The sequence below is a fragment of the Tinamus guttatus genome, unplaced genomic scaffold (genome assembly GCF_059628265.1).
Source record: "Tinamus guttatus ecotype Peru unplaced genomic scaffold, ASM5962826v1 Tinamus_guttatus_pri_ptg000169l, whole genome shotgun sequence".
Classification (NCBI taxonomy): Eukaryota; Metazoa; Chordata; class Aves; order Tinamiformes; family Tinamidae; genus Tinamus; species Tinamus guttatus.
Window position 1 is genome coordinate 1485357 of NW_028288703.1, and position 27994 is coordinate 1513350.

Genomic DNA, 27994 nt, shown 5'->3' on the forward strand with positions numbered 1-27994 from the left:
TTCTTTATAAAGCTATCTGCTTTGTTTAAAAAGAAATGTCATGGAATAAAGGACTGGTCGTCAGCATTATTCAGATATGATATGTCATGACAGCTACACTTTTTTTTTTTCCTGTTTTCTTGTTAAATAATCTCCAAGTTAAGCTTTGCATAAATTAGCTCAGTGTCATCCAGTGACAAGTTCAGCAGTTAAGCAACTGTTTCCAGCCCTTTAGGAAGTGTTTGCTGGCCAGATCACAGGAGGAAGTCACTGCTTTTAGGTCACAGGTATACGTTACCACTCAGCTGTTGTTCATGAGATTACCTGCATCCACAATAACCGTTGGCTCCATCGTATCATTCTGGAGCAGGTCCTGCTGTTGTGCAAGGATGTTAGAGCGTCCTTGTGCTGATCGTTTTCTCTTGTAAATAAATGAACGGTTATAGCAAAGCAGTCTGGAACAAAGATGGATATTAAGCTCTATCTTTGTAAAATTCATCCTTTGTAACAGCATTGCAATTTTTCAGTGAATCAAAGATGTTCACTAAACACCACCGAATCTGTAAAATTTATTGTTAGCCAAAAAGCTCTCTGTTTTTAGCAATTAATTACTTTGTCTATGTTACTACAGCCTAGTTGATCAACAGTTAGAGGCCCTGTGATTTTAAGTATGTAATTTTTTAACTCAAAGTGCTCTGCTGTTTACAGAGTACTGTGGGCTCCAGCTCTCCTTGCTGGCATCTTAGTAGTTCTGAACCAGAAAATACAAGTTTGGCTGGCTCACACCTCAGTTTCTGAGAGATGTAATTCTACCTTGCATTTTGCAGCAAAGACCAGATAGTAACTCATGCTTTAATGGCAGCAGGACATGGGCAAACAAATGGCCGTATTGACACAGGGAAGCTAATTAAACTTCTCTCCACATGTGGACATGGAAAAAAGCTTGACAGGATTCTGCATGCTCAAAGTTCTGCAAGAACTAAATAACTAAATGAAACAAAAAAGTATCTTAAAATATTTGAGTGGATGACTTAGCAAAGAGCAAGTACAGTGTTCATCACATGCAATACAAAACAATACACCAATAAATATTTTAGATTTTGCCATACATAATTATAATTCCACTGATGACTTAACAAGAAAGTTGTAGTTATTATCCAAAATAACAGATCAGAAAGAAAATTAGAATTTTAATTTTATTTGACCTTTTTTAATGATAACTTTCTAGTCATTTAATAATATGAGAAAAATGCAAAAAAAATTCATGAAGTCATTTGTGAATATTCACTTTGAATCATGTTTCCTGGACTAAAAACACCAAGGTGTATTTTCTCCAATGAAAAGTCTGGGACACTGCTGAAATGCCAGCATCTCCTAACTTAAACATGCACCAACACCAAGACAAATACTTATCAATGACAAACCCTGCTCCTTCAGGCTGGAGTTCGACTTTCAGTAGGAATCCTCCTGAGAATTCCCAAGCTTTCTGCCCTAACTAAATAGTTTCCTTGGAATACAGTCTAAAAGTTATTTGTTATTGACCTAGTTATAACTTTATTTACTGTACCTCTTCATATGCATTATCTAAAATGATTTGGGGTTCTTCTCTAACATCCCCCCTACATAGTCAGCTCTCTAAGTTAGGGTCTCTTACCTGAAATCTGTGCCTTTGAGTTTTTCAAACTTCTTCTGTTCTCTGCTCTGGCAGGGGATTATGTTTTTGGTGCACTTCAAGCTGCGGTGGTCACTGAGGCGGGGTACAAAGCCACACGTGATGCTCTTCCGCTTTCCCCTCCCATCTGGACTGGTGTCATCAGGTTGACTGTCCAGCACCGACAAGGCTGGGATAGGCTAGGCAAGAAAACAAACAAACAGCAGGATCAGGCAGTCGGTGTCAGCTCAGGTTGAAAACAAGCCAGGAGGAATGGCTGCCTATGCAGTAGATGCATGTCAGGTGCCCCTGAGCTACCATGTGAGTTGATCTTCAGGTGGCCTGAGCAGAAGCAGTTCCTGGACATGAGCCATTACTGCAGTAACAGTGGGGCGTAACTGGTACACTGCCAGCCAATTGATCAAACTTTTTCTCTTAAACATAAGGTTCTGGGCAAGGACAGATGAACAGAGAGACTTACCCCAGAAAGTCCACAGAATTTACTCTTTTACAAAAGAAAAAAAATAATAATAAACCTTCCCCCCCCCCCCAAAAAAAGTGAAGGTCTCTTTAAACAAAGCACAAAGTAAGAGCCTACTTTGCTTAAGATCCACCCCCCTACACACACTAATTACAATGATTTCAAGAAACAAAGAGTCCCAAATAAATGGAGAAGAAAATTAAAGCTGCTGCATTATTTTATAAGCATCAATCCTACAACCTAATCACGAAGTTTGAAAAGCACTCAGCTAAACCAATTACTTACCGGCATCAGGTTTTATAAGCAAGTGAGACCAATAACAAATAAGAAGCCATTACTTGCAAGCTTCATGCTTCAAAAACCTTTATGATACAAGCTAGAAACTGAGGAAAATAACTCTGCCAGGTAATGCAAAGACTAAGCCCCTGTTTGGCTGAAGAGCTGTCACAGTGCCTCAAGCAAGTGTGCCTAACAAGTGCACAAGAAGAGGGTGAGCAGAAGTCACACTAACCAACAACCAGACGAGGTGACAGAAGAGCCAACAGATGATTCCAATGGCAGAAGCAAGTGCCACCAACAAACCACGGCAGGTTACACGCGGGAACGGCAAAAGCAGCTTGGCTGAGCGAGAGGCCAGCTTGACACAGGTATGACAAGCCTGCATGGATTTAGAAAAGGTGGCTATTTTCTTGTACAGCTCGCAAAAAAAAAAAAAAAAAAAAAAATCCTGTGCCTAGAACTATGCTGTTCTCTAAGCCTAAACACAAGGAATGTGAAACCTACATAGGGAACAGAAGCTGAAGCACCTAAGCGAGTGTTGCAGCAATACCAAGCCCTCCAAAGATGATGGGAACCAATGACCTAACACTGTGACCTACAGGAACGCTAGTCAAGCTGCCAGTAGGGGGAATTATATTGCTCACTGTGTGGAGGAGTCCTTGGTACTTATTTAATAACCATCTCTGAGCTGCTGCCGCCGAGGCGGGGGGGGGCGAGTCAGTGGTCCAAAACAGCCAAACGGCGATCAAAACAGCATCAGACCAAATGGGTAAGACAATGACACTGAGCTAGTTAGTTAATGGAGCTGAGGTGCTATGTTCATCCTTCATCTGACAACGACCTTAAATTAAAAAAAAAAAAAAAAAAAAAAAAAAAAGAAGGGCAGAAAATAGTGCTGCTACTGTAATGTGAGCTGCTTGTTTAGCTTTAATATATCCAGATTGTGTAAATTCTGTGTTCCTTCAACTACCCATATTACCCAGCAAGGCAACTTTTCTTTTGCTGTCAGAGGAAAAACACTGTAACTAAACATAAACAGGAGCACTGGAAAAGGATAAATGGCAAAATACAGCATCATTCCACTCCCCACAAAAGACAAACAAAGACACATAGCTTCCAATGTAGACCCTCCCCCCCCCACCCCACAAAAAAGTTATGACACGTAAACTCTCCCTTGTAAAATGGGATGGCTTTACAAAACAGTAGATAACTCTGCAAGGCAAGCCCTGAAAAAAATGTCATCAAAAAACTTATGTCAGAGCTCAAATCCAATTGCCCTAAGCCCACTGGCATGCAGTTCAAGCTGTGTGTTAACTAATGAATGATTATATTTAGCCTAGCAAAAGAAGAGGCTCTTCAGTGAAATTACAGCAAACAGGCAAGGCACAGTCCAAGATGGGGAGCTTTCACAGTTTCACCAGCCAATTCAGAAAGAAGGCAAAGCAGAGTACTTGGCCTTAGTGCATGGACAAACCTAGGCAGGCTGCTGCTGCATGCCTACCTAATGCCGATACGGATGCTCAGAATATTAAAAACAGGAGGAGGGAGGTAGTTAGCCTAACTCTGCTTTTGTATTAACATTCTCCTTGGTCCTGTGTTTGTTTTTCTGGAGCATTTGTAGCAACAGAGAGCTCATTCCCTTTGATCAAAATCAGCTTTAAAAGCATGCCCAATGTTTGGGTCATTCATTTACATGCAAGCACTGTCTCTGGCTCTGCAGACAAAAGACCAGTTAGGTGCAGGCCACCCATACAGCTTTTCATATTAATGAGCACAATTCCTTTAGTCTTGCAAACGTGGGGTGTCTGTGTGGGATTTTGCACTGACAAGCTGAAGTGCAATGCTCAGAAACTCTATACAGTACTATGGTAATCAAGAGCACACATGGTGAGACCCTTGGCATCTACTTAATACAAGTGCCTTGGTCCCTGAATTTCATTAGAGGACATTAGAATTTCATTTAGAGTTGCTAAGCCAGCTGGCCAAAAATCATTCCCCTTTTCTCAACCACTGCACAGTGACAGGCAAGGTAACTGAGCAAAACTTCTCCCCCTTCCTCCATTATCTCTATTAAAGCAAAGAGTAACCCAAAAAAAATAATAATTTGTGTGATGAGACATTTTTAAAATTTCGTAAGGTGGAGCTGACCACTGGTATTAGTATCACGTTTAGCAAATATTTTTACTTCAAAAACTATGGTGTTCAACAAATTAATGACTAATGTATTTTCTGCATACCACAAGAAGCAGGACAGCAGTTGCTGATTACAGGCAGGTCCCAGGCAAGTTACCTTTTACCTTCAAAATGAGGCCTGGCTTCCTGAGCGAGAATTTCAGAGGTTTGTCTTTCAGAAGTCCTTGGAGTTTCTGCAGCTGAGAACTGGCTCCTGGCCCACGTGCGCGTAGCTCAGCTGCTGGGGAGCACCGGTGAACTTTCAGCTTGGTGTTATCAAACACAGGCTGTAGAACCGACATATCATCTTCACGAGGCCACAGTTGCATGGAAAAGATGGGAAGTGTTGGCTGTTTCAACAAGGATGCTAAAAGCCTGCGATTAGGATGAACAACTTTTCTCACAAGGAGTAGCTAGAACAAATGCTACAGGTTTTAGACTAAAGCCTGGTGCTTCAGAGCAGACATTCACTATACTGTAGGCACCATAAAAAGGGAAATTAATTCTGTCTACTTTCAAAAGCATTCCTCCATGAGAAGCACTAGAGGAGAACGGCACTAAACGTGTGTTGCAGGTCATGGGGAAAATGCCAGCCTAAAAGCTAAAAGACTCTAGCAAGCACAATAAAGCCATCATCACTCTTGGCTCATAAGCATTCCAGTGAATTTCAGCTAGTTAGAGAGTGCTGGAGGGGGTAATACATAGCAAAGCTTTCAAAAAAGCTTATTATAATTAAACTTCAACATAACTGTCTTGTATCTTGCTGTTTAGGCGGGAACATGAGGCACACTGACCGCCTCACCAGCTAGGATTAGCTGAGGAGGAGGCACCACAGGCTGATGTGACAGAGCCTGCAGATTCAATCTCTTCTTAGCTCTCCTCTGGACTAATTTTCTGGAATTGCTTACAGTTTGCGAGGTCAATTTTTTTCTGATCCTGATTAAAAACAAAAGCTGATTTTCACCAATCCATACCAAAAAAATGCAGAAGAATAAACCAAGAAAGATATATACCCTCCCCTCATTTAAATATAAACAAAGGCTCTAAGGCAGGGAATTTGCATAACGGAAGAGCACAATATGGCCAAGATCTTACACCCAAAGATGTATTATCTGTTAGAGTGCCAACAGTTTTGATGTACATGGAGCCCCTTGCTAAAGCTCTTTGCACTCATATCCCTCCCCTTGCTGCAGAACTGAACAAGCTTCAGGACTGTATGTCAGAGATTCAATATAAACCAGTGTCATTAGCAAATTGAGAGAGCCCCATTACTTCTCTGAAGGACTGTGGTCATGGGCAGCTCAGGCGGTTTCTTGTAAAGATCAAAATCAATGTGTCGCTCGTCCCAACTCCATCTGTCTCGTGACAGAACTGGGTCCATGTTACCAAACAGAACATTCTCCTGCCATTTCTGTAAGTCAATTAAATCCCTTTTAAGAAATGAAGTTAACATCACCAGGGAAGAGTCAGAAAAAATACAATAACTAGACTTTCAGGTGGAAAGGGATTAGATTTCAGGAGAGGGATTAGATCCTACTATTACAGTAGTTGTTACTTCATTACACAAGACTGTATCACTGTAAATTGCCTTTCACCTTGTTACATCTGAGTCATGCGAGTATGAACAAAAATCCACTACAGGCAAAAGCACCTGATACTTGGACAATAGCTCTTATCTAAGATATAGACACTTACAGTATATGTCAGAAATAACTAGCAGAGAATTGTCCAGTTTCATATTTCTGTCACACTCTCTGCAGCGATACAAGCAGTTTGATACATCCTCTGAGGTTTCATACACAGCTGCTAAGCTTGCAGGTACGCAGGGACCATCATTTTTCATATGAACCCGTGTCCCCATCCTCCTCTGCAGAACTAGACTCTGAGAGGTGTCCAAAAACTAGCTAGCTATTTCTTATCTCTTCCTCCTGAAGGAAGTCACACTATAAAAATGTTCTGCCTATGCAGAATTTTTAAACCAGTGAGAGCTAAATATGATGCCAAGGATAAGATTAAAGCACAACACTTTTAAGAAGCAAAAGCTTCCCTGGTACTTCTAAAATACAATGGTTGTATTAAATTATTAGGACCAAAAGCCCAGGTATGTTGAAGAAGTAGGTATGAGGAAAAAAAAAAAAGATGTGCATTTGAAATATGGCAGGAATATTCACCATCACAGAACATGATATTATGATTTTTTTCTGCTATTAGCCTCCACTTTTACATGTAAAACACAGTATACTGCATTAATATCTGTCAATACGCTATATGGCAAATATATTTTCTGTACATGTGATCATGCTAGAATTTGTGCATCCAAACAAAAGTGCATTGCCTGGCTGAGCTAGGGGCTAATATATCTAAAATGAAGGGTACAGATGTCAACCACAGAAGAGCTACCTATGTTGCACTCTCCAAAAGAGACCTCCACATGCAAAAGCAATTTGCCTCTTTCAAGGTCTCCTAAAATTCACTTTGGATAGTAGATAACCCTGAGTGTGCAGGGGGATTGGACTAAATGACATCCAGAGGTCCCTTCCAACCTTAAGCATTCTGTGATTCTATGATTCACTCAGTTAAGCTTTATGTTACCTCACGTAACTCCTTCAGCCGTGCCTCGTCAGGCATTTGAGGGTGCAGGTTGCTTTCAATGCTGCTCTTATAACCAGGAAAAACAAATCCATCTCCTGACAGCCACATACTCTTGTATTTTGCTAAGAATTCTTTATAAGCAGCAACCAAATCTACTGGATCAAACATAGCTGACAGATATTCGTGGCAATAAGTGAACCTCTTCTTTGGTTTCTACAAAAAAAACAGAAGTTTTTTTTTTTTTTTTTTTTTTTTAATATATGAACTCTCCTTTTCCTGGAAGAGAAGCATAGAACCTTCAATAATAACCTAAGTTAGAGATTCACTACCAGTTCTCTAATTATGGCCACAAGTAATCATAATTCAGATCAAAATTAGACAGGAAAGAAAAGTCACCAACAGATACATAAAAAATATTTTAAAATTTCTATTAGGATCTAACTATGGATTTAATGACAAGTGCTAGAATGCAATCTCTGTAAAATAATCACGGGAGAGAAATACTTTTAATACTATATCTGTTTACTCATAGAACTACAGATCATACCATGCTCACAGTATACCACGTACAGCTATGACAAAGCTACAACAATTTCCACTAGCTGATAGCCAGTCTTTTAGGTAAAACTACTTTTGAACCATCCCAGATGGTTCTCAAAAATATATATAAAATTTTATATATATATATAAAATATATATATTTTACGTAATATACGTGTATATATATATACACACGTAACCAAAACTTATACCATTTCATTCCAGAATTTAACAAAACGCTGGGTAAACTGAACTTGAAAATCCCATAATATATATAGAAATCTCTCAAGATGTGATCTCTTATTCTTACAGAAGTTAAGAGTTTCCAAAGGGTGGAATAAATCTCCCTAACTTTTGGTATGGTTCTGTCAAATCTAGCTGGATATTCTTACTACATTCTATGTGGATCTTGTCAATGCAGATGGTTCACCTCATTGCGAAGTTGAGTGCTACATTTGATCAGATCAATGCTCTTGAGGTTCCATTTACTGTCTATACTGCAGACCCCTAAACTCCGAAAGTCAAATTTTCAACCAGGACAACTCTCCTATAAACTTGGCTTTATTCAGCCGTTGACAACAACTCACATGATGTTCAGTAATACACAAAAAGTAGGTATTAGGCCTATATGTATATTGATATATTATCACCATAAAACCTAATTTATAACACAAACCTTGACGAAAAAAGCAGAGTTTCATTAAATATCTTTCTAAATCAACTTACTGCATACATGGACATTGCTATTATTTCTATTCTCCCATTTATAAAATGAGTGGGACTCAGAACTGGAAGTGACCTGCTAGGTTACCAACTCCACACTCAAATGGGAATCCAAGTGACTGAGACAAGACAATTTGGCTATAATGAACGGTGTTGGGGCAGAATTTAACACAGCAACTAACAGCATCTCTCACTCAGAGATCTTTTTGGATACTTCAGTCCTACATATTAACAAGAAAGGACTAATGTGAAGCAAATTAAATTCAACTCTCTCTTTTAGCATTATGTATGGCAAGCCACTATCTTCCAGTTATCTGTCTCAATTCACCTTTGCCATTTCCTGGCGAAGACGCTTCTTCGCAAGTTCTACAGAATTCAGGCCCTGTGAACTGTAGTTATAGACAGATTTGCCATCAACAGGAAAAATCCTGAAGGTTTCAAACTTGGGGTGTTTCATCTTTCCTTTGTGTTGTCTTACAGCACCAATATTAGCCTGAAAAGAAGGATTACATATCAGTTTCGTTGACTTTGAATTCAAAATTTTATGATTAAATTGTGATCAAGCAATTGATTCTGTATACACTGAAAAAAAGAACTGTTCCTAAAGCGCCATTACCCTTCCATTAAAAAAAAAAAAAAAAAAAAAAAACTCTAAAAGCACAGGCTATACTTTTTCCATATTAGTGTGTTCTTGTTATGTAATAGCATAAGAATAAAATGCTTCACAAAAATAGTTTATTCTGCAGCAACAAACAGTGCTGTTTCTGTTTCACAGTGATTCATTTCATCCCTGCATTTGACCTTCTTCAAGATTAACAGCAGTTAATCTTCAAGATTAACAGCAGTTGAGTGTAACACTCAATCAGATGCAAGTTCTACTTCCAGATCTAAATAGCTTTTCTGCAGGGATGCTGCTGAACTGGTCTTCTTCAAGGAAGTAAGTTTGGTCCTTTCATTTCTAAGACTCTGTTAACATTCCAGCAAATACAACGGCATGGGAAATAATATTCATCATTTAACTCTTTAAATTTCTCTGTTGGCACAGTGCAATTAAACACTCATACTCTTTTCATTGATGTAAGATCATCACTCTACAGTGTTTACAGTAATCTGACTTTGAACGCAGACCTTGGCACAGCAGATAATTACTGCAAGAGAGTGACACAAGGAAGTCACTTCCCTGTAGTAACTGTAGTAATTCTGAGAGCTCCCTCTGTTTTCACATGGCTGTAGATGTTTTGTCTCCCCTCAAGCATCTGAAGCCTGAATGACATGTTAAAGCAGAATGGCAGGGAAGTTATAGAAAAAAAAAGTGAATGATAAGAATAAAAAATTATTTTAAATAATCTAATTCACACAGTGTCTCCTCTCTCTATCTGTAAGCACTATGATTTTCCCCTGCAAGAAGCAGTTACTTTTATTACTGTCATTGCAAAATAAAGTTTCCATGTGCATTCAAATGATACCTACAAATGCCTCACTGAAGTCCAGCAAGTTATTATTTCAGGAGTAGGAGGTGCTGATTAAGAATATGAAGTTTTGCAGCTAGTCGCTTGCCTCACATACAGCACAAACTACTCACCGCAATATGGTTTCTCTCAGAAGATATTTTGTCTTCTTTTTCTTTCTTCCACTGCACATACTTTTCATTGTGGTTATCTAATGTAGAATATACTGCCCGTTTCACTCGGTTTACTTTTCCTGGTATTGTAAAAGAATCAGAGGAAAATGGGACTAACGAAGGTTTCTGAGTGAACAGATCCTTTTTAGTTAATGGAATTCCAAATTCTTGACTCAAGATTGTGATCATTTCTGCTGTGGGCAACAAATCCCCATGAATAACATCCCTCAACCTTTTACTGCGACAGAGGTAACTGAGCCTAAAAATAGACATCAACATTTTATTAGTGTACAAAGACTAAACTGCAATCCAATCCTTAAAGCTACTACTTTAAAGGTATTATTGTAGAAAAACCTGTATGATTTTCCTTAAACATTTGTCTACTAAGAGGTTCGGGTCAGTTCATGAACACTGATATTTAGCAGGGACAAAGAAGCTGAACAAAACCCCAAAACAGAAAGCTGGGAGCAGGAAGCAGATTCTCCCTGACCCTCTTCCTTGGCCTAGTTACATCAGGAAAACTGCTTTCTTTATTTCACTGCTTAGTTCACATGTCCTTTTGGATCTACCAAGTTCTATCAAGCTTTCTTTTCTATCTCATTCTACACCACCTCTAAGAACAGAGCATGGAATTAAATCCTTCACAGATGATGCTTCTGACATGAGAATTTGCATTCTTTTCAGATATTTTCAGATATTGTACTATCTTGCTGATAACACCTCTCTTCTCTTTAATGAAGTATGACCTCTTCTTATAAAAACTGAGCTCACTAATACTGTTACTGCTACATCCTTAAAGCACAGTTTTCTCTCTTAGCGTGCCTCATCTGAAATCTGAACTATCCATTAGGCCAACAGATTGCTTTTGTCAGGAAAAATACAGCCAAGATTATTCATTTTTGTATCAAATATTCACTCAACTTTGACGATATTTCACTTTTTAATTTCTTGAGTATTAATCCAGAAAATGTCCTACCTGGACAAGGCTTGGAAACACGCCCCAGGAACCATTCCTCTGACATAAAGCAGTGGCTGTTTTGCTATAGTGAAGAGGGGCTTGCAGAGGCGGAAGTGATACAGCACAGCTTCCAGGTCTATGTACAGGCGCTGACGGAAAGAGAGCTGCGAATTATACAGTATTTCCAACTGTCCATCTTCAGGTCTGTAGGTCCTGTAACGCAGCACCATAACAGCAAGGTAACAGCAATCAGCCCATATCTCAGGTTTCCTCAATGCTATAAAACAATCATAATCTCTTACCAAAGTACCTTGCTTTTGTCATTTAGATGGAACCGCTTAATGGCTTCCATCCAACATGAACCTTTCAAAAAATTATGATTATGGACAAATTAAAAAGACATTATCCAAACCCTCTCACCATGATTAATATGAATGCATCTTTATTTTAAACCACATGGTAATCTTACCACCATTTCATCAATGAGCATGTGTTCTATAACAACCTTACTAACTGTAAAACCGTTTTAGAAATATTTCCACTACAAATACCAAAATTCATATTGCAGCAGTTAAGCATAGGTCCAATTTAGGCAACATGTTCACATTGGCAAGAGAGAACTTTTCACAAAATAAATAATTTCAGAATTTCAGTGAAGGGATGCACATAAAAAAAAAACAACAAAAAATGGAAAACAGGAAAGCTATAACAATGTGGTACAATGTTGGGAAAATTAAATATAAATGAAATTTGAGGGACACATTAAATGAAATTTGAGGGACACATTAAATGAAATTTGAGGGACACATCCACTGCAAATCCTAAGAGTTACGTAAATGAAAAAAAGAAAAATAAGAAATGATGTGTTATTTCCCTCTGAAGTAAATGCTCTACTCACTTCAGTGACACGTGCATAGCTTTCAGCTTAGAAAATAATACAAACTTCCTATATGCTTGCATTTCCTAACAAGTTACCCAAAACTAAGCTGCAAAATTCTGATACACACAAGTGGTAGAGCATTAGACACTGTGCTACTTCACTTTTATCAACATGCCTGTATTGTGAATACTGCCCACAGATTCAAGTTTGTCAAAAGCTCCTTTGAAACTCAAGATTAGTTTACCACTAAGTTGACTTTTGAAATCTTAATAACCATCATTTACTTGTGCAAATAATGCATACAAAAACAAAACTTATCTCAATTTTTTTTTTACTCTGACACTCCCGTTGCACATGTTTATGAGCTCATGTACACAAAAGTGCACTTCTCAGACTACATCATGTTCCCTTAACTAAATAACCATTCTTCTCTCAGTGAGTGTGGGCTCATGTTGCTTCCAAATGTTAAGAAGGGTGTATATGTGTGTACCTGCATGTACCTGTGTGTATCTTACTGTTCTGTATGATAATTATTGTTAAGTTTTTCTGCAGCCTCTCCCAAACAATCTGCTTTTATGAATTTTCTAGAACTCTCGTCAAAGTTTCCTATCTAATGGACTTTGGTCAGTGGACCAATGACTACAGCAATTTTTGAATGCTGAAAATAGCTTTAATTTTCATGAAAATGGCAACCAAAATAACCCACAAACACAAAAGACTCCTATCTTAGATCATTCAAATTAAATTGAGGTTTGCACCATTCCTCTGCAGAGTCAGCATACAGAAAACACGGAAAAAAAAAAGAGAGTTTATAATGTTTTTTACTTGAATTACCAGATTATAGACTTTTCCACAAGCTGTCTTAGCAAGGAAGTACACACTGGCATTTCCCTCATTTTAAATTTACACGGGTGATACAAGGTGTTATGTGAAAATGACAGGATGACTATTCATCAAGCTTTGACCCAGACACTGGGAGTCAGTCTCTAAAACTGCATAAAAAGCTTCAACTGTGTATGCGACCATATAGCTTTGTATAGAAAGAATGGGGGAAGTACAAGTCAGGTCAAAATATCTCAGTCTAGGAAATAACTAATAAAAATGATCAAACTCTCTTACCTTTCAAAGTGTCTATCCCAGAGTCTCTTGATTGCTTTGTCTTTGAATCCCTCCAAGACAAAGAGATGAACCGCTCCATCCAGTACATGAAAACCAGTAACAATATCCAGCTCAGAAACTTCCTTAGGTGTGTTTTTCACTTTTAAGGTAGCCAGAGCCATCTGGATTAATGGCATAGGATAACAGTCCAGCTGGAGGGCTTCTGCATTGATTGCTGTAATCTCTTCCACCAAATCATGTAATAGCGATACATTATTATAGTCAAAAACATAGATTATGCAGCCATATGGGTAATTTGTGACTTCAGCATGAGCAGTTTCTGCTTGCACTCCTAATGGTACAGCTATTTCCACTCTGACTTTCAAAAGTGAATCTGACTCTAGATAATGCCCCATAGGCATTAGAGAAAAACTATCAACAGATCCTACTATTCTCTCATTTTTATCCTCCTCCTTGCAGGCAGCTGCATTTGGAACTGAGCAGCTATGAATTGGCACACTGATATTCAGGCACTTTTTGCCCAACAGTAGATCAGCAAGACTGACTTTAGCTATCCCATGTGGATGCCACTGTTTCTTCTCTGTAGATGAGTTACAGATTGTGGATTTGCAAGCAAGAAGGCTTACTTCACCCACCTTTTCATCAGCTAGATCCTCCCCAAACAAACATGGCTTATTTGTATCATTTGCCATGTTTCTATCACGGTCGTGAACTTCAACCTCTATAGGTGGACCCCTAAGACAGGCTTGTAATTCTTCAGGTTTCATCGTCCCTGTTAGAAGCACATTAGCATCCTTAAAGTAGACATGAGTTCCATGGATTTGTCCATGAGTTTGATGAACTGGAAAGTTGTGAAATTTGTACTTGCAGTAAGTAGGAACACACATTTTCTAAAGAACAAAAAATGAGAGGAAACATTTATATGTAGTATCACCTCGCACACCAACAGCCTTTTCTAGCACAGAAGATATGGGAGGGTGTTCTTCAAGGCACAGTCTATGCCTTTCAAGGCACCAAAGACACCATTTTATGTGCCTGGATCCTAGTTTCAGGAATTTATGGTCCCCTTCATTTGCCAAACATCAGTTTTGCTGACTTTCTAGATATACCCCCACACTCTGCAAAATCTCTCCTGTCAGAAAGAAGTAGGCAGAAGTACTGCAATGGGGCTAGATCTCTTTTGTTGCTCTCTATATATTCATCTGTACAAGACTCAGGGCCTAGAATAAATACGTATAGCTAGAAGTTTGTAAATTATCTCCACTTAGCCATTTGTTTATGAATTTAGGGAAGGAAACAGGGAGGTTTATTCCACAATATTTCTGTTGTGGTTCCACAGCTATCCATCAGCATTATGCCAGCCTGCAGGAATGGAAACTAACTTAAAACTTTCTGGACCATCTTAAAACTTTCCAATTTACAACAGTTATTTCATATAGTATTACATTTGGCAAGGGAAATTTAGTCAAAACTTCCGTGATCACTCTCTAGATTACATTTGGCATATTTGGTTTCCATGATTTATTATGTTGCACAAGTACTGATCATATTTTCCAGCTGAGATAATTTGACCACACATTTGTGTTTTTAAAAGTTTTTCACATAAGACTATTATATTATTTTCACTATGAAAACAAACTAACTCCATCCACATCCCCAACATCAAGGACCAAGCTGATATACAGTGTAATTCCCCTATAATTCCACCTCAAGTGGGAAACTACAAAATAGCTCCCAAAATTAAGATTTTGACAAGATGACATATTTCCTCTGTAACTCATCTCTCCAAATTTACAAAGGCCATGACAGCCTTATGCAAGACCAAAAGCCTTGGGCTATCTTCACCAATAAAAATTATTCTTTTACATTTCACATCATTAAAAATGCTGTATATTTGCCATTCTCAAGATAGATAATATTTTTTAAACAGGAAAAAGAAGTTGCTCTAGTGAGAAAATCAACAGATACTGATATATCAACAAATTGTTTCAAATAGGATAGCATTAGAGATGATTTGGCTTCCCTGCCTGATCTACTGCTCTGAAATCAAAATTATGATTACTAAATACAAACTACAACCCCTGGAAAACACAAAATTGTTGTTTTGGTGCCAGCACTTATGATTCCAAGGTTCTAATCTGTCTACATCTCTTTTGCAATAAATATGTTAGACTTGACACATAATAAGCAAAGTTCCCTTTAAACAGTGTCCATGTTGGAATCAAAGTTATTTCAAGGTAATTTGTCAGAAAGAGAACAGTGGTATGAGTTACCTGCAGAACTTCTATTGGTACAGGTGTATTTGGGAGGCAGGTAGCTGAACGAATCTTTATAACAAGTGGATTCAATTCATGTCTTTGTCTTTCAGACAGAAGAGGTGTTGCTACAGTGAAACTCATATAGGCATCTAAAACTTTCGGATTATTTTCTTCCAGGCGACTAATCACAGACTTTTCCCCTTTGAAACATACAAGTTTAAATACTGTTATAGAAGCAGTTCCACAAAAGCATTCAATTCAATCAATTAAAAATCTCATTTGGACTGTATTAAATGAATCAAAAGCATATTTTTAGCTGCTGGAAACATCATCTTCTATGGAAAAGAAAAAATAACTCCCAAATGGTGTTACGACAACTGCTGAAAGCACACAAACTTATTTCTTTCTAAAGATGCAAACATACATGCCACACAAACCAAAGCAGTTCAGAAATTTGTCATCAAAATCAAACCTTTTTAAAAAAAGAAACAAACAAACAAAAAAGGTTGTTCAGTGGGCTTTATCATTTTCTATTTTAACATGTCAGATTTACATCCTCTTCTTTCGTTTTCCTTGTGCCAGAAGTATCCAGAAGTATCTTAACTGTAAAGCCTCTGCTATCTGAAGTCAAGGTCAAACTCTAAATACCATTGCAATGCCAAACATCTTTTAAAGGTGCAATTCTCAGGCCATCATTTGTTTGATGTCAGATATAACACAGCCTGCAAATACTATGGAATTGCTAAGAGTTTTAGTGGGGAATACTTTCTGAGAATTGCCAAAACACGAACTTACATGTGACAGCTCTAGCTAAATAGTGCAATCTCATTTACTGCACATTGCTCAACTAGCATCTTCTCCATTGCTCAACTAGCATCTTCTCCAAAATCTGTTCAGAGCTGTATTAATTTAATATATTATGCAAGTGAAATACAAAAAAAGACTATTTTTCACTGTTTTTAAGTTAAACACCTGCAAAAGCACATTCCTAACAATGCTAACATGAGGGAAAAAAAAAAAAGATTTTTTTTGCCAGCCTCTCCAAGTGCTGAAATATCTGACTGTTGCAAAGTAAATAGTGTGTTGACAAATATTAAGAAGAATGACTGCATCTATACCCATTTCTGTTTATTTCAGATGTTGTACCTTTTATTTTGACTCTGAGGAACCAAGGACATGTAATAGAGCCGCAATCAATCTATTGCAAGATAATCTATTGCAATCAATCTATTGCAAGATAATCTATTGCAAGCAATCTATTGCAAGATAATCTTGGCTGCTGAGTTGAAACGTGGGACAGGAACTATGACAAAGTTTGGCTCATGAATATATACAGAATGTATATTCTGCAGAATGCTCCAACTAAAAACACCTGCACACTATGCTATTGCACACTTATATTACAAAAAGGCTGAGAATATCATAGTATATTCATACATTCCTTCTGTAAACAGGTGATAACAAAAAGAAGTGAGCCTACAACTTAAATAAATCTACTGCTGTATCGGGTGTCCTCTACTACAGGCATAGTAGTTATTAGCTACCAAAGGTGCTTCCAGATGACACTATGGAAGTTAAACAGAGATTCAATCTATTTTTAGTTTGAAGTTTCCGCCCTAAACCAGATTCTTTTTAAATGGGAAAAGATGAAGCCAACAGCTAATTTGCATGCAGGGAACAAGCATAACCCCAGAGATGGTGACAATCTGAATTTCTAATGGAACTTAAACTACCATTGCAATTTTCTCCCAAACTCTATTTCAGGATTTGCCACTCTCATGTTGCAAGGGGCATGGACAACTACACTGTAATGTTAGTGGGTGTAGACAGGAGATAAACAATCAAGCATAAAGGGATGAACTTTTGAGGCTCACAAGCCAACTTCCAAGCTTAACAATGAATTACTGGCAAAGTCAGCAGAGTAACAACTGCTGTCAGAAATTAATGCGAAAATGCTTTTTCCTGTCAGAACATATTTCTTAGTGATGTGGATGGCTTAAAATAAAAAGAAACTGATAGGAATTAACCCAGTGGATGCTGTACATAGGGAAAAAAAAGCAGCAGAATAAAACAGCAACAGAATAAAAAACGGCATATTTAACTCACTGCACACTGAAATGGAACAACATATATTAATAATGAATGTTAATCTAGTCACAGAGAAGTCTAACACATTCTGAGTGAAACAGGATACAAGAACATCCAGAACCCAGAAGTCAGCCTCCTCCAGATGAAAACCAAACCCCACTGATAACTCTAACTATTTTCTGTTTTAACCCGCCAGTTTTTAACCAGAACATGAAGTTCCCTAGAGATCTTTAAATACAGATTCCACCAGCCTCCTAAGTGTGGGAGCTTCAGAGACATGCAATACCCTAGCATATCTCTCCCTCCCAGCTCCTTTCTTACAGAATACCTGCAAGGAGAGGCATGAGATCCAGCTGCAGTGAAGCAATGCCATGTTTCTTTGCCATAGCCAGGAACACAGCTTGGGTGTTAACAAGGTTAACAAAGCTCAACATTCTTCTGTTGCCTGCAGCAATGTTTTTTCTGGGACCAGAACCTCTTTCACCTATTAGTGGAGGATGAGTTTAGACTGAGTAGGAAGCAGGAAATTGTTCTTTCAATCAATCAAAGACATAATTTAAAATCTATTACAACTCATAGATGGTGCAACTCAGTGTTGGTTTTAGAAGGAGGCATCAACCATCTGCTTTAACACAAACTTAGGCAAAAATTTCAGTACGCTCAAGTCTTCATTGCACAGCCCACTCTACATATATCATCTCTGCTTCACAAGGAAGAGAAATTTGCAACAGCAAACATTAAAAATTCATAGAATTACCAAAACTAAGTGTATCTTTGACAACAATTGTTCCTTTCTATATACACATTGTGACATAAATATTATTCTTATTGATATGACTGCCTTCTGGTTTTCCAGAAAACTGTAAGTTATAACTTTACAAAACAGGAATATTGTACTTCTCTCTCCTCACAATGATGCCATGGAAGTAAATGCAATCAATTTTTATAATTTACTCATTTGCTGAGTCTATTCTCTTTTCTCTTCTTAAATTCCTTTCCCCAGACCTAGTCTTTACCCAGCCTGAAAAGTCCAAACAGTCCCAGTCTTACCCTTTAAATCCCAGGTTTGGGTGCTTTGCCCAGCCACGTAACAAACAAAGCAAAGCATTTCAGCACAAATAGCTAAAGTTTGGCAAATCTACAGCAAGTGAACACTGCAACTCAAAAAAAAAAAAAAAAAGGCAAAAATATTACTGCCACTGGTCCAACCTGTATAAAAGGAATGGCAGAATGCTGTAAGGATAAACAGAAGGAAAAAAGAGGAAATCAACATATTATTACCTGAGATTTTCCTTTTAATAACAGTAGCAATGAGACAAGAAATACCGCAGTACAAAAATTACACTGGGGAACGAACAGTTCCAACTGCCTTAACTGTGAAGGAAATAGTGGGTGGAATGTTGAGAGATGCGTATAGCTGATCACATAAATCACAGGTATTCAGAGTCATGAGAAAGAAAGGCTTAGCCACAGATGTAAAATAAACCAGGCAGATGTGGTTCAGGGTTAAGCTCTCCAAACGCTGTGCTGCAACCTGAGCTGCCTTCACCATCTTTATGCATAGATCAAGGCTCTGAAATGCCTCTCTTTATTTGCATGCTCTACAGTGCTTTTCCTACAACTCATCCAAAAGTCACTTCATAAAAGCGAGATCTTGCCACAGGGGATAGCAACAGAAAACAGTTGTCAAGTAAGGTTTTGCTGACACTAGTGGTGCACTCAATTTGACAGAACCATCCAACAACCAAACATTATCATTCACGACAAATGATGCTTATTATTAAGCAAGTGCACTTTTCAGAATATATACTATAGCCAATGTGTCCTGCAACCTTGTGAGGACATGCCAGTTCTTGGCTGCACTAGTGTATTATTTAAAATATGTGATTTAATACATGTTGTAGTGCCCATTGTTGCAGTGGTTATTGTCTCCTGTCATCTTTCATGAGCACTTACCCAACAAGCTATGGATGACAGAGCAAAAGCTCAAACGCTTGGGCTGTGCTTTCCATTTAACAGCATGAATAAGCACTGGAAATAAAATGGACTGTATGACACAGATCAAAGCCTTGCCTCTCGTGGCAATAGAAATGCAAGAGATACGAAACAACAGTGGCGTAACAATTTCGGTATTAGAATGGTTGCTTTAGCTCTGATGTTACTTTTTATATCTGTTTTACAAAAGTCCCTTGCTATTTTTTTTACCCTCAGAGCACTCCAGATAGTAAGAAAGGACTGTCACAATTCTAACTTCACTCCACTAGCTAAGGAAACTGTGGCACACAAAGTTTACTTAACTACTGAAGAAACACAGAAAGCTCATGGCAGGTCTGAAACTAAGATACAGGTCCCATAATTCTTACTTCTTTATAACCTTCATCTCTTTACTAAAAAAAATAATACATAAACAGAATTCCTCATCTACCTTTTAAAATTTCATCTATAATTCCATCCTGAACTCACCACTTGTGGTAACTGTCTGATCTGCTGGATATGTCAGACTTCCCAAGTTATCTTTTGTCTTCTCTGCTTTTTCTGAAGTTGTATTACCTGGACGACCAGCAACTACCTTCTGCTTCACAAGTGGGACTTCATTCAGTAATCTATTTTTAGCAAACGGCATGCTTCAAAAACATTTATAAAACTTTAACTTATTTAAGAAATACGTAATAAATAAATAAATAATATAGTATAAATAAATAATATTTTTTTCAATTGGTTATATTTCCCCCTTTTAAAAATATTTCAAAGTAAATCCTATTTCAAATACTGAATTAGTATCAACAGAATATATAACCTCACACTACATCTTTTCCATTACTTCTGCATAATTATTAAACTGATGTTAACACAAATCCTTAGGTGTTTATTTAAAAAAATGGACACCTGCACATTGCTCCTCATATATGCAGAGCGCTACAAGTCCCTGCATGCACTATTAAAAACAGTCACATAAGATTTCATTACATCTCAAAACTCCTGAATAAAGGATTTCTTTATCACGGCTTCTCAACAATTCTATATTGCACTTGGAGGGCAGTAGCACAAAACACATCACAGTAAAATTGTTTCACTTGTGAAGATCACACTCAACTCTGAAGATTCTTCACAAATACTAAGCTCAACCTTCTTATGGAGGGGGGGCAGTGACACTTGGGTTACAGAATTTTACAGGGAGTTGCAAAGAAATATGGTGTCTGTTGAAGGAAATTTCAAAAAATATTCAGAAATCTTTACTCATAATCCTACTTTCAAATTAGCCCACACTGCATCCAAATATTTTTTCCTGATGACATTTACACAAGTAACTTGCTTTGGAAGAAGCTGATGTTTCTATCAGCTTAACTTAAATCAGAGAGGAATTTGACCAAAGCAGATTCCTAGTTACAGAGTTGATACCATGATTTTAAATGCCAGCAAAGCTTGTTCTGCCATTAACTCTTACTGCTGACACTATCTTCAACCTTTTCAAAGAAAAGAGGTACCCTGAGCTACTAATATTCCACACTTTTGCCACTTCTTAACATTCTCATTTGACTAACTTGCAGTAGAATAACTCATAGTTATTAAGGGATCTTAATACTTTTGCTCCTCTACCATAATCAGTAGACGTGGGTGCAAAAGGTACTACTGCAGAAAAGTTAATTACTTGTAAAATCACCATATAATTATAACAAGGTTAAAACAAGGTAAGTATTGAAAAATAATTACCCATGTGTATTTGCAATATAAGAACATTTCCAAAAGCAAATGCAACATTCTTACCTCGCTGTATGCAAGTCATCTGTCCTTGCAGAATATGGCAAGCCATAATTAGACGATGGCAATCCATTCAGGCCATTTTTTTCTACTGGAATAAAATAGTTTTTGTGTTTGTTATTAAGTATTTCCATGTTTTGATAATTCCCAAAAGATGAATTAACTGTCCCTAAACCACTAGGAAAACTAAGTGAGAGAAGCTTTATGTAAGCTTTATTTATATAACATGATACACTCATGTTTTATGATATGCATAAAAACACAAACCATAAGATTTTTGCCTCTGTGTGCAACGCCTGAGTTTGAATAAGCCCCAAGTATAAAAAGTATTTTTGAGAGACTTTGATGGATGCTGTAGAAAGACTAACGTATTATGAAGACATATTTTATTTCATAGAAAATTAATGTCCACAGCAGCAGCACTTCAAAATAAAAGTAGGAATTAACTAAACTGAAGTGAGAATACTGAATAATACTTTGCTAGCACTGACAGTCCTATCTGTTTATAAGTATGCACAAATGTCAATAACATACCTTAATGCGTAGAAGATTGCATGCACTAAAAAAAAATTACTTTTGCTTAATTATTTCAGTCAACTGTTACAATTGTTTATTTAATAGATACTCATTAAACACCAAAAAAAAAAAACAGCAATGCTACTAGTTTCCCAATCTCTTACTCAATGTGCAGAAGTTACCAGATGCTTGCTTAGTGTTATATAAAATGCCAGCAATGTGGTATGCTACATTTAACTGGCTTTTAGTGTCATTTACTTATATGAAAACAGTCACATGTAACTGTCCTGCTTCATTTTAATTGACTCAACACTTGGTCTCACAGCACTCGTGTGTGCTACCAACAGCATACACAGCTAGGCCCCTCTTTCAATAGTTTATTTTAAGGGCAGGGAAAAGAAAGATCTTCAGGCATTCCTTTCTTTCTTACCACAGAACTGGTTACAATTTAAGCAAAATGTAAGCACTTTTACTTTCATCTGAAGCTGAAAGCTAGGTTCCTGTCCTTCACTTCCTTGAACAGACTACCTACTTTTGCAGAGTTCAGTATTTGGTCCATTAACTCTGCCTGGGCCGGTCACTAGATGGCAGTACTACCAAAATGCAAATGTGCACTGCCAGGTCTCCACGCCAGGAATTCATCTACTCCCACTTTGGTGAAACAGGTCATTTAAAAACCAAACAAACAAAAAGCTGGTGGCACAGTGCTCCCTATCAAGATGATGTAAATGGTTTTGCATCTGATACTGAAGTAGGAGAGAAAAAGTGCTTTTGCCAAATCCCCACTACTACTTCCTGCAGGAACAAGGATTCTTCTAACAAAAATCAGACATTACAAAGAGATAGACTTTGAATTCATCCCTTGAATACAAATATATAATACAATACAAACCTCAGGTGATCACAAAACACATATTTATACAGTCTGCCCGAGGTGGCACACGATACACCACTCGTTAAAACAGCAGTTTAAAACGTGACTTTATCCTTAACTACACAACGCAGCTCTTTGCCTTTTTGATCTTTCTTTCAAAATATTCAAACAGCAACCCCAGTATAATGAAAGAACTGCTGAACTCCTAATGGAGAGAGCTGTAACAGTCACTGTTACAGTGTCTTTGTGCGGCCTTAACATTCATAACTTCTGTAACAACTCTTAACACTCTCTCCAGGGTTTTTCCAGTCCAGTGTGAAGATGAAAACGGAGGCACAAAAAAAAAAAAAAGATATGAGGAAAGGTTTCCACTAACCTTGTGTTTGGGAGCCCAACTGGAAAGCTAGAGGTCTGTTTTTTTGGAATATGGAACATTTTATAACTACTTGAATTTTCAGTGATTAAACTTTCAATTGTTGTTACAAATTTTCTATTCTCATGATCTGTGGTCAGGCACAGTAACATGGCACAACAGGGCCTCTGAGGACACATCAGAGGACTCTGCCACTTTCCCTAGCTGAACAGTACCACAGTGCAGGAAAATCAGTGGCCAGCTCTCCAGGCAATAGACTTTAATAAGATTCCAAAGGCAACAAAGAAGCTAAAAGCAATTTGAAGAAGATATGGCAACAAATGACACAGCCACTAGGTGGAGAACCTTTTCCCTTCTTTTCCTAAAAGATTCTGTTGCTTGTTATTTGTGGCAATACTGCAGCAGTTTCTCTGATGGAATAAGACACCAGACTACAAATTTACCCAAAATTAGGATCCCACCAATGTCAGAAATCAAATTTCATACCTCGCATATACTAGCCTTTTGAAGGCAACAAGACATGCTGCTTCTAAGTTTCAGATATTTACCAACAACAGAATAACTGTATGAATCTGGAATCTTATATTCTAGCTGATATTCTAGATGTAAATATGATAACTTAAAAATGTGAGGCAGCAGAAAATCTGCGTTTTCTAATGTTCTCTTAAAAACCTTCCAGGAGCCACATTTATCCCTCTGTGTTCCAATTATATTCCAAAGATATTAAAAATTTATTCCAATCTCAGTCTCCCTGCAATAGCCTGCTCCTTCAGTAGTGTCCTCAGTCCTATTCCTGTTCCCCTGTTACTTCAGGTCCCAGTTCCACAGCTGCTTCCTTTGCCTCACATCAAGCCAGTTCCAATGTCTTCATACAGCTGTACCTTCAGCAGGACTGGCTGGAGACTCCTTCCGTGCCTTGGTTTCCATTGCTCCTTTAACTTTTGTACAGCTGGGTGGTGGCCGAGTCTCTTCAAAAATCTTTCTTTGCAACAGTACCGTGGATTTTACCCCACCTATCAGGAAAAAAAAAAACCCTTGGCTTAACTTCCCTAGTTAGTCTGATTTGGGGGCTACCCAAGTTTTCAACAATTATTTTCCCATGGCTTATGATACTTTTCCTAGTATCTTTAAAAAGATGCTCAGAGACACTATTTCTCTTAGTCTGGAGATAACTTCAAACCTTGCAGAAGAATCTAGGATAAAATATTCTCCATGTACTATAAAACAATGTATCTTTGAAAGAAAATATAGGGGCTGCTGAGGTTTGTTGGAACTCCCAAAATACTGGACCTGCACAGGAGGGAATCAGTTTTGGCAGCAAGTTGAAAGGGGTTTCTCCATATAGACTCTTCTGAAAGACTGCCACTTTAGGGAGCAAAGCTTTCTCTTGCCTGTCTGTTACTAAAATATAAGGAAGATGTTCATAAAATACTGAAATACAGACAAGGTTCCATTCCTCAACAACAACTATTCAGGTACTCAACACACTTCAAAGACAAAAAACAAATACTGTTATAAATTTTCAGCAAATTCTAAAGCTTATTCTATAACCAATTCCTCTATATTTCAGGCAATGCTGGATGTATCACTACAATTTAATCAAAAAGAAACCCAAGCCTGTACTAACTAGCACTTCAAATCTTATAACCTCCACAAATCTCTGAGATACAAGGACATTATTTTACTAATAAAATATGTTTATTTTAACAGAAAAAATAACGTTAACAGCAACTGCAAGGATATCCCATGTCCTACAGGTTTCATCTCATACTTACTGCTCTTATATTTAATAAGGACTTAGTTCTCATTTCATACAGGTCTCTATATGAGCTGTAACAAGATCCCTATTTTTCTAATTATATTAATTCAACTAGTAAAAAAAAAAAAACAGTTAGTAAATAACTATCTTTGAAAACATTGTCAACCTACTGCGGCCAAAAATTAGCCATGTTATTAGGGGGGAATTACATTTTATATATAAATGTATATATTATACACATATATATTACACATTTTTTTCTATATTATTTTTATGTATTTAGTAGGAACGACACAAGGATGTCAAACAATCCTATCAATAATTTACTAACAGGCACAGTCACAATTTCAAGATCATAACATGTCTGTTTACATTAGGCTTACCGACAGCATCCACATCCTCTACTTGAGAAGAAAGAGCCTTTGGTTGACTATTTTTAGCTTTTGAAGAAACTTTGTCCTTGGAATCCCAGAGTTTTAAAGTTATTTTGTGATCTCTTAGTTTCATCAGATATTCATTGGTGACATTGATATCAATGCTATAGTTCCATGATAGCCAGATCTTGTTATTTTCCAACCATGGTGCAATAGTCTATTAAAAAAACATGAAAATCTTTACAGGAGCTGATCAGTACTGAGAAAGTTATACTCACATGTTGACTACTATCACAACTATTTAATTACAGAAAGCACAGTGCATGGAAAAAAGCTAGCAAGAACTCTTGAAGAATTCTAGGGTTACAAAACTTCACAGTCAAGTACCCAAAGGATATTACAATTAGAAGAACCTAACTGTAGAACAATATAATGAGAGCTATCACAGCACAGTTTCTCTTTTTTCTGAAAACAACTGGTTATCATCTAGGAGTAAAAGTTTGTAGTTTTAATTTTATCAGAAGAAAGCTGTTCTTCTAAATAAAACTGTATATTTTTTATTTTTACAGCTCATACTGGGTCTTACATGACCCCCACAGATGTGTCAGAGCAGCACACTTAATACAAAGTCGTTCTATCAAGTCAAGGTCGAACATTATTAAGATTATGAAAGAAAAACAAACAGCAATTAAGCTGTTGGTCAGCATGCGCTCATACACTCAAGACTTGAAAGAATACTATAAGAGCAATTACATATGCTTCAAAATGGTGACTTGGTGTTTACCAAATTAAAGTATCACCTCTAAATTTCACTTGTGTATGCTGCTAAACAACAGAAACAAAGCACTTACAGTTGATGATAGGAGACATTTCAATCAGCAATTTTGCAAGAGCTTTTCTATTTAACAAGAACTTCAAACTGATCTTTAATAAAATTATTCAGAAAAATTCAGAGAATACAATGCTTTTAAAGCATGAGTCTCTGAAATGTAGTTCTTTCTGAGCAATTTTAGCATTAACATTTTAAAAAGAAAATTCATAGCAAATCAAAGTGTATTCAAAACATAATATTCAAATTGGAGAGTCATGGATTTTAATGCACAAGACGCATTTAGACATATTTTACATAGCTTTGAACAAAATTTGGAAAAATTGAGTTCCTTAAAGTCTTTTTCTCCTCAACAATTATTGGAGACATAAATTTCATTTTTTCTTCATTTTTAATAGAATAGATAGATGCCTTCAAACTATAGTATTGTTATCTTGGTACTTAAAAGATAAAAAAAAATCATAATCTCAAGCAAACTGATAATCTCAAGGAAAATAAAACAAATTTTGAGCAGATGATAATGATTCCATCAGTCTCTTATTACAAATAAAATAAACTACTGCTGATCTGGATTGGCAGGGTCAAGTTCTATCCTCATGTGCCTGCATGTGCAGCTAACATCTAAGCAATAGTTAAAACTATTTATAATTGCAACACTCTGCCTTTGAAAGGATTTTCCATATACAGCATACTGGATTATTTATTTTGTATCTCCTAAAGTTATGCATCTGTGTTATATATAAGTTTTATACATACACACACACAGACATATACAAGTTTTGTTGTTGTTTTTTTTACCTTGGAATCAGATTCTGTAAATAGCTTTGCAATCATCCCAAACAATACCAAATCCAGCTTTCCTGGTACAATGTCATCGGGTAGAAGGTAATATTCAATGTGATAGTAACGTCGCATTCTTGGAATAGCCCCATGTTTGTGATCTGCAATACTACCTCTTCGCACTTCAGCTGCAACAGATGCCTTTCGCTTGCGTTCTAGTGAAAATATTAGCAATATTTGGAAGCATGAAATGTTATCAGAGATGACACTTTCAGGAGAAAAAAATATAATGCTTACTGCAATGGTTAAATGGCAATAAGTGTTACCTCATGACAGCAGAAAAATAATTGTTTGAAATAAACAACTGCTGAATGTGAAACTCTTACCCCAGTGCACAAGCCTGCTGTTTTTACTTAAGTTTAACTGCAGTAACAGTCCATTACCCTTCTGGAATTTCCCTATTCTTTCTTTCTGCAGCGTATCTTCTTCCAATACCTGTAGCTTGTATGGCCTACACATGCATGCTGTGTATATATATTTGTGTGTGTATACATAAACACACACACAAACACACAACCTGTAGTATGTACATCCTATTACCCAGATAATTAGTACAAAGCAACTATTCCTCATCCCTTGAGGCAAAAGCAATGCCCATTTTTCCCACCATACATCTGTTAAAGAGCTGCTGCCTTCATTCAAAATGCTAGTAATACTACCTTTAGACTACCCCAAATCATAATTAGGCAAACTGAAAATATATGCAAAATTACCCACTTTTTCATTATTAGACAGTGACTTATTAATAAACACCAGCTAAAATCAAGTTGAATTACTGTGAAGACTGAGGAGCCGGCAGTCAGGAAAGGCTTTCAGTCACCTGTGACAACCATCCAATGTATAAAAAGCTTCCACGTCCCACTGACGTTTTCCTGAGTGATCTGCCCAGGAAATTCAAACAAACCAACATCTCTTCTAACACTATCTCAAATAAAGACCCAGGACTTGACCCACAATTACTTTATGAAATAATGAGAAAAAAAAAAAAAAAGGATTCTTAGGAAAACTGCCAGGTTCTTACTTGAAACCACTATAGGAACAGCTAGTGAGACTGCGAATGTGCAGGTGACTGTATGTGAGGCATCAAGTTCCTCTGAGTCTTTTTCAGACAGGCAGGGCCTGCTGCTTTCACTTTCCAGGGTCAGATGACCACTACCCTCAAGTTCCTCTAGACTTGCAGATTCAAAAGTGCTTTTAGAGGAGACTGTGCCCAAGTCTGTCATCTCTTCTCCATTTCCCTCCTCAATCTCTTCTTCATCCACTGCCTCCGAAGCACCATGATCTTGTTCAGCCATCTTGATGTACGATCACCTGGCAACTAATAGTAAG

General features: G+C 37.3%; 1 protein-coding gene across 1 annotated transcript; it reads right to left on the reverse strand.

Moving 5' to 3' along the window:
* Positions 1 to 280: 280 nt before the first annotated feature.
* Positions 281 to 27985, reverse strand: CFAP92 (cilia and flagella associated protein 92 (putative)). Its single transcript, XM_088522911.1, has 17 exons — positions 27687 to 27985; positions 26624 to 26820; positions 25006 to 25213; positions 23745 to 23876; positions 21107 to 21191; positions 19805 to 19944; positions 17670 to 17825; positions 15269 to 15453; positions 12996 to 13885; positions 11015 to 11209; positions 10000 to 10297; positions 8746 to 8910; positions 7155 to 7367; positions 5835 to 5973; positions 4688 to 4869; positions 1634 to 1830; positions 281 to 434 (listed from the first exon to the last, which is right to left on the reverse strand). The coding sequence occupies exons 1-17, from the start codon at positions 27958 to 27960 to the stop codon at positions 281 to 283; spliced, it is 3810 nt and encodes a 1269-aa protein (XP_088379037.1). The 5' UTR covers positions 27961 to 27985.
* Between the last annotated feature and the right edge of the window lie 9 nt (positions 27986 to 27994).

Bases quoted from the DNA above. Each gene is read 5' to 3' on its own strand.
- CFAP92 (XM_088522911.1), bottom strand. From the start codon at position 27,960: ATGGCTGAACAAGATCATGGTGCTTCGGAGGCAGTGGATGAAGAAGAG. The intron at 17,826-19,804 runs GTGAGTTCAGGA...CTCCACTAATAG, and splicing joins TCAGACAGTTACCACAAGTG to GTGAAAGAGGTTCTGGTCCC. The intron at 5,974-7,154 runs GTAACATAAAGC...ATTGACTTACAG, and splicing joins GGCTGAAGGAGTTACGTGAG to AAATGGCAGGAGAATGTTCT.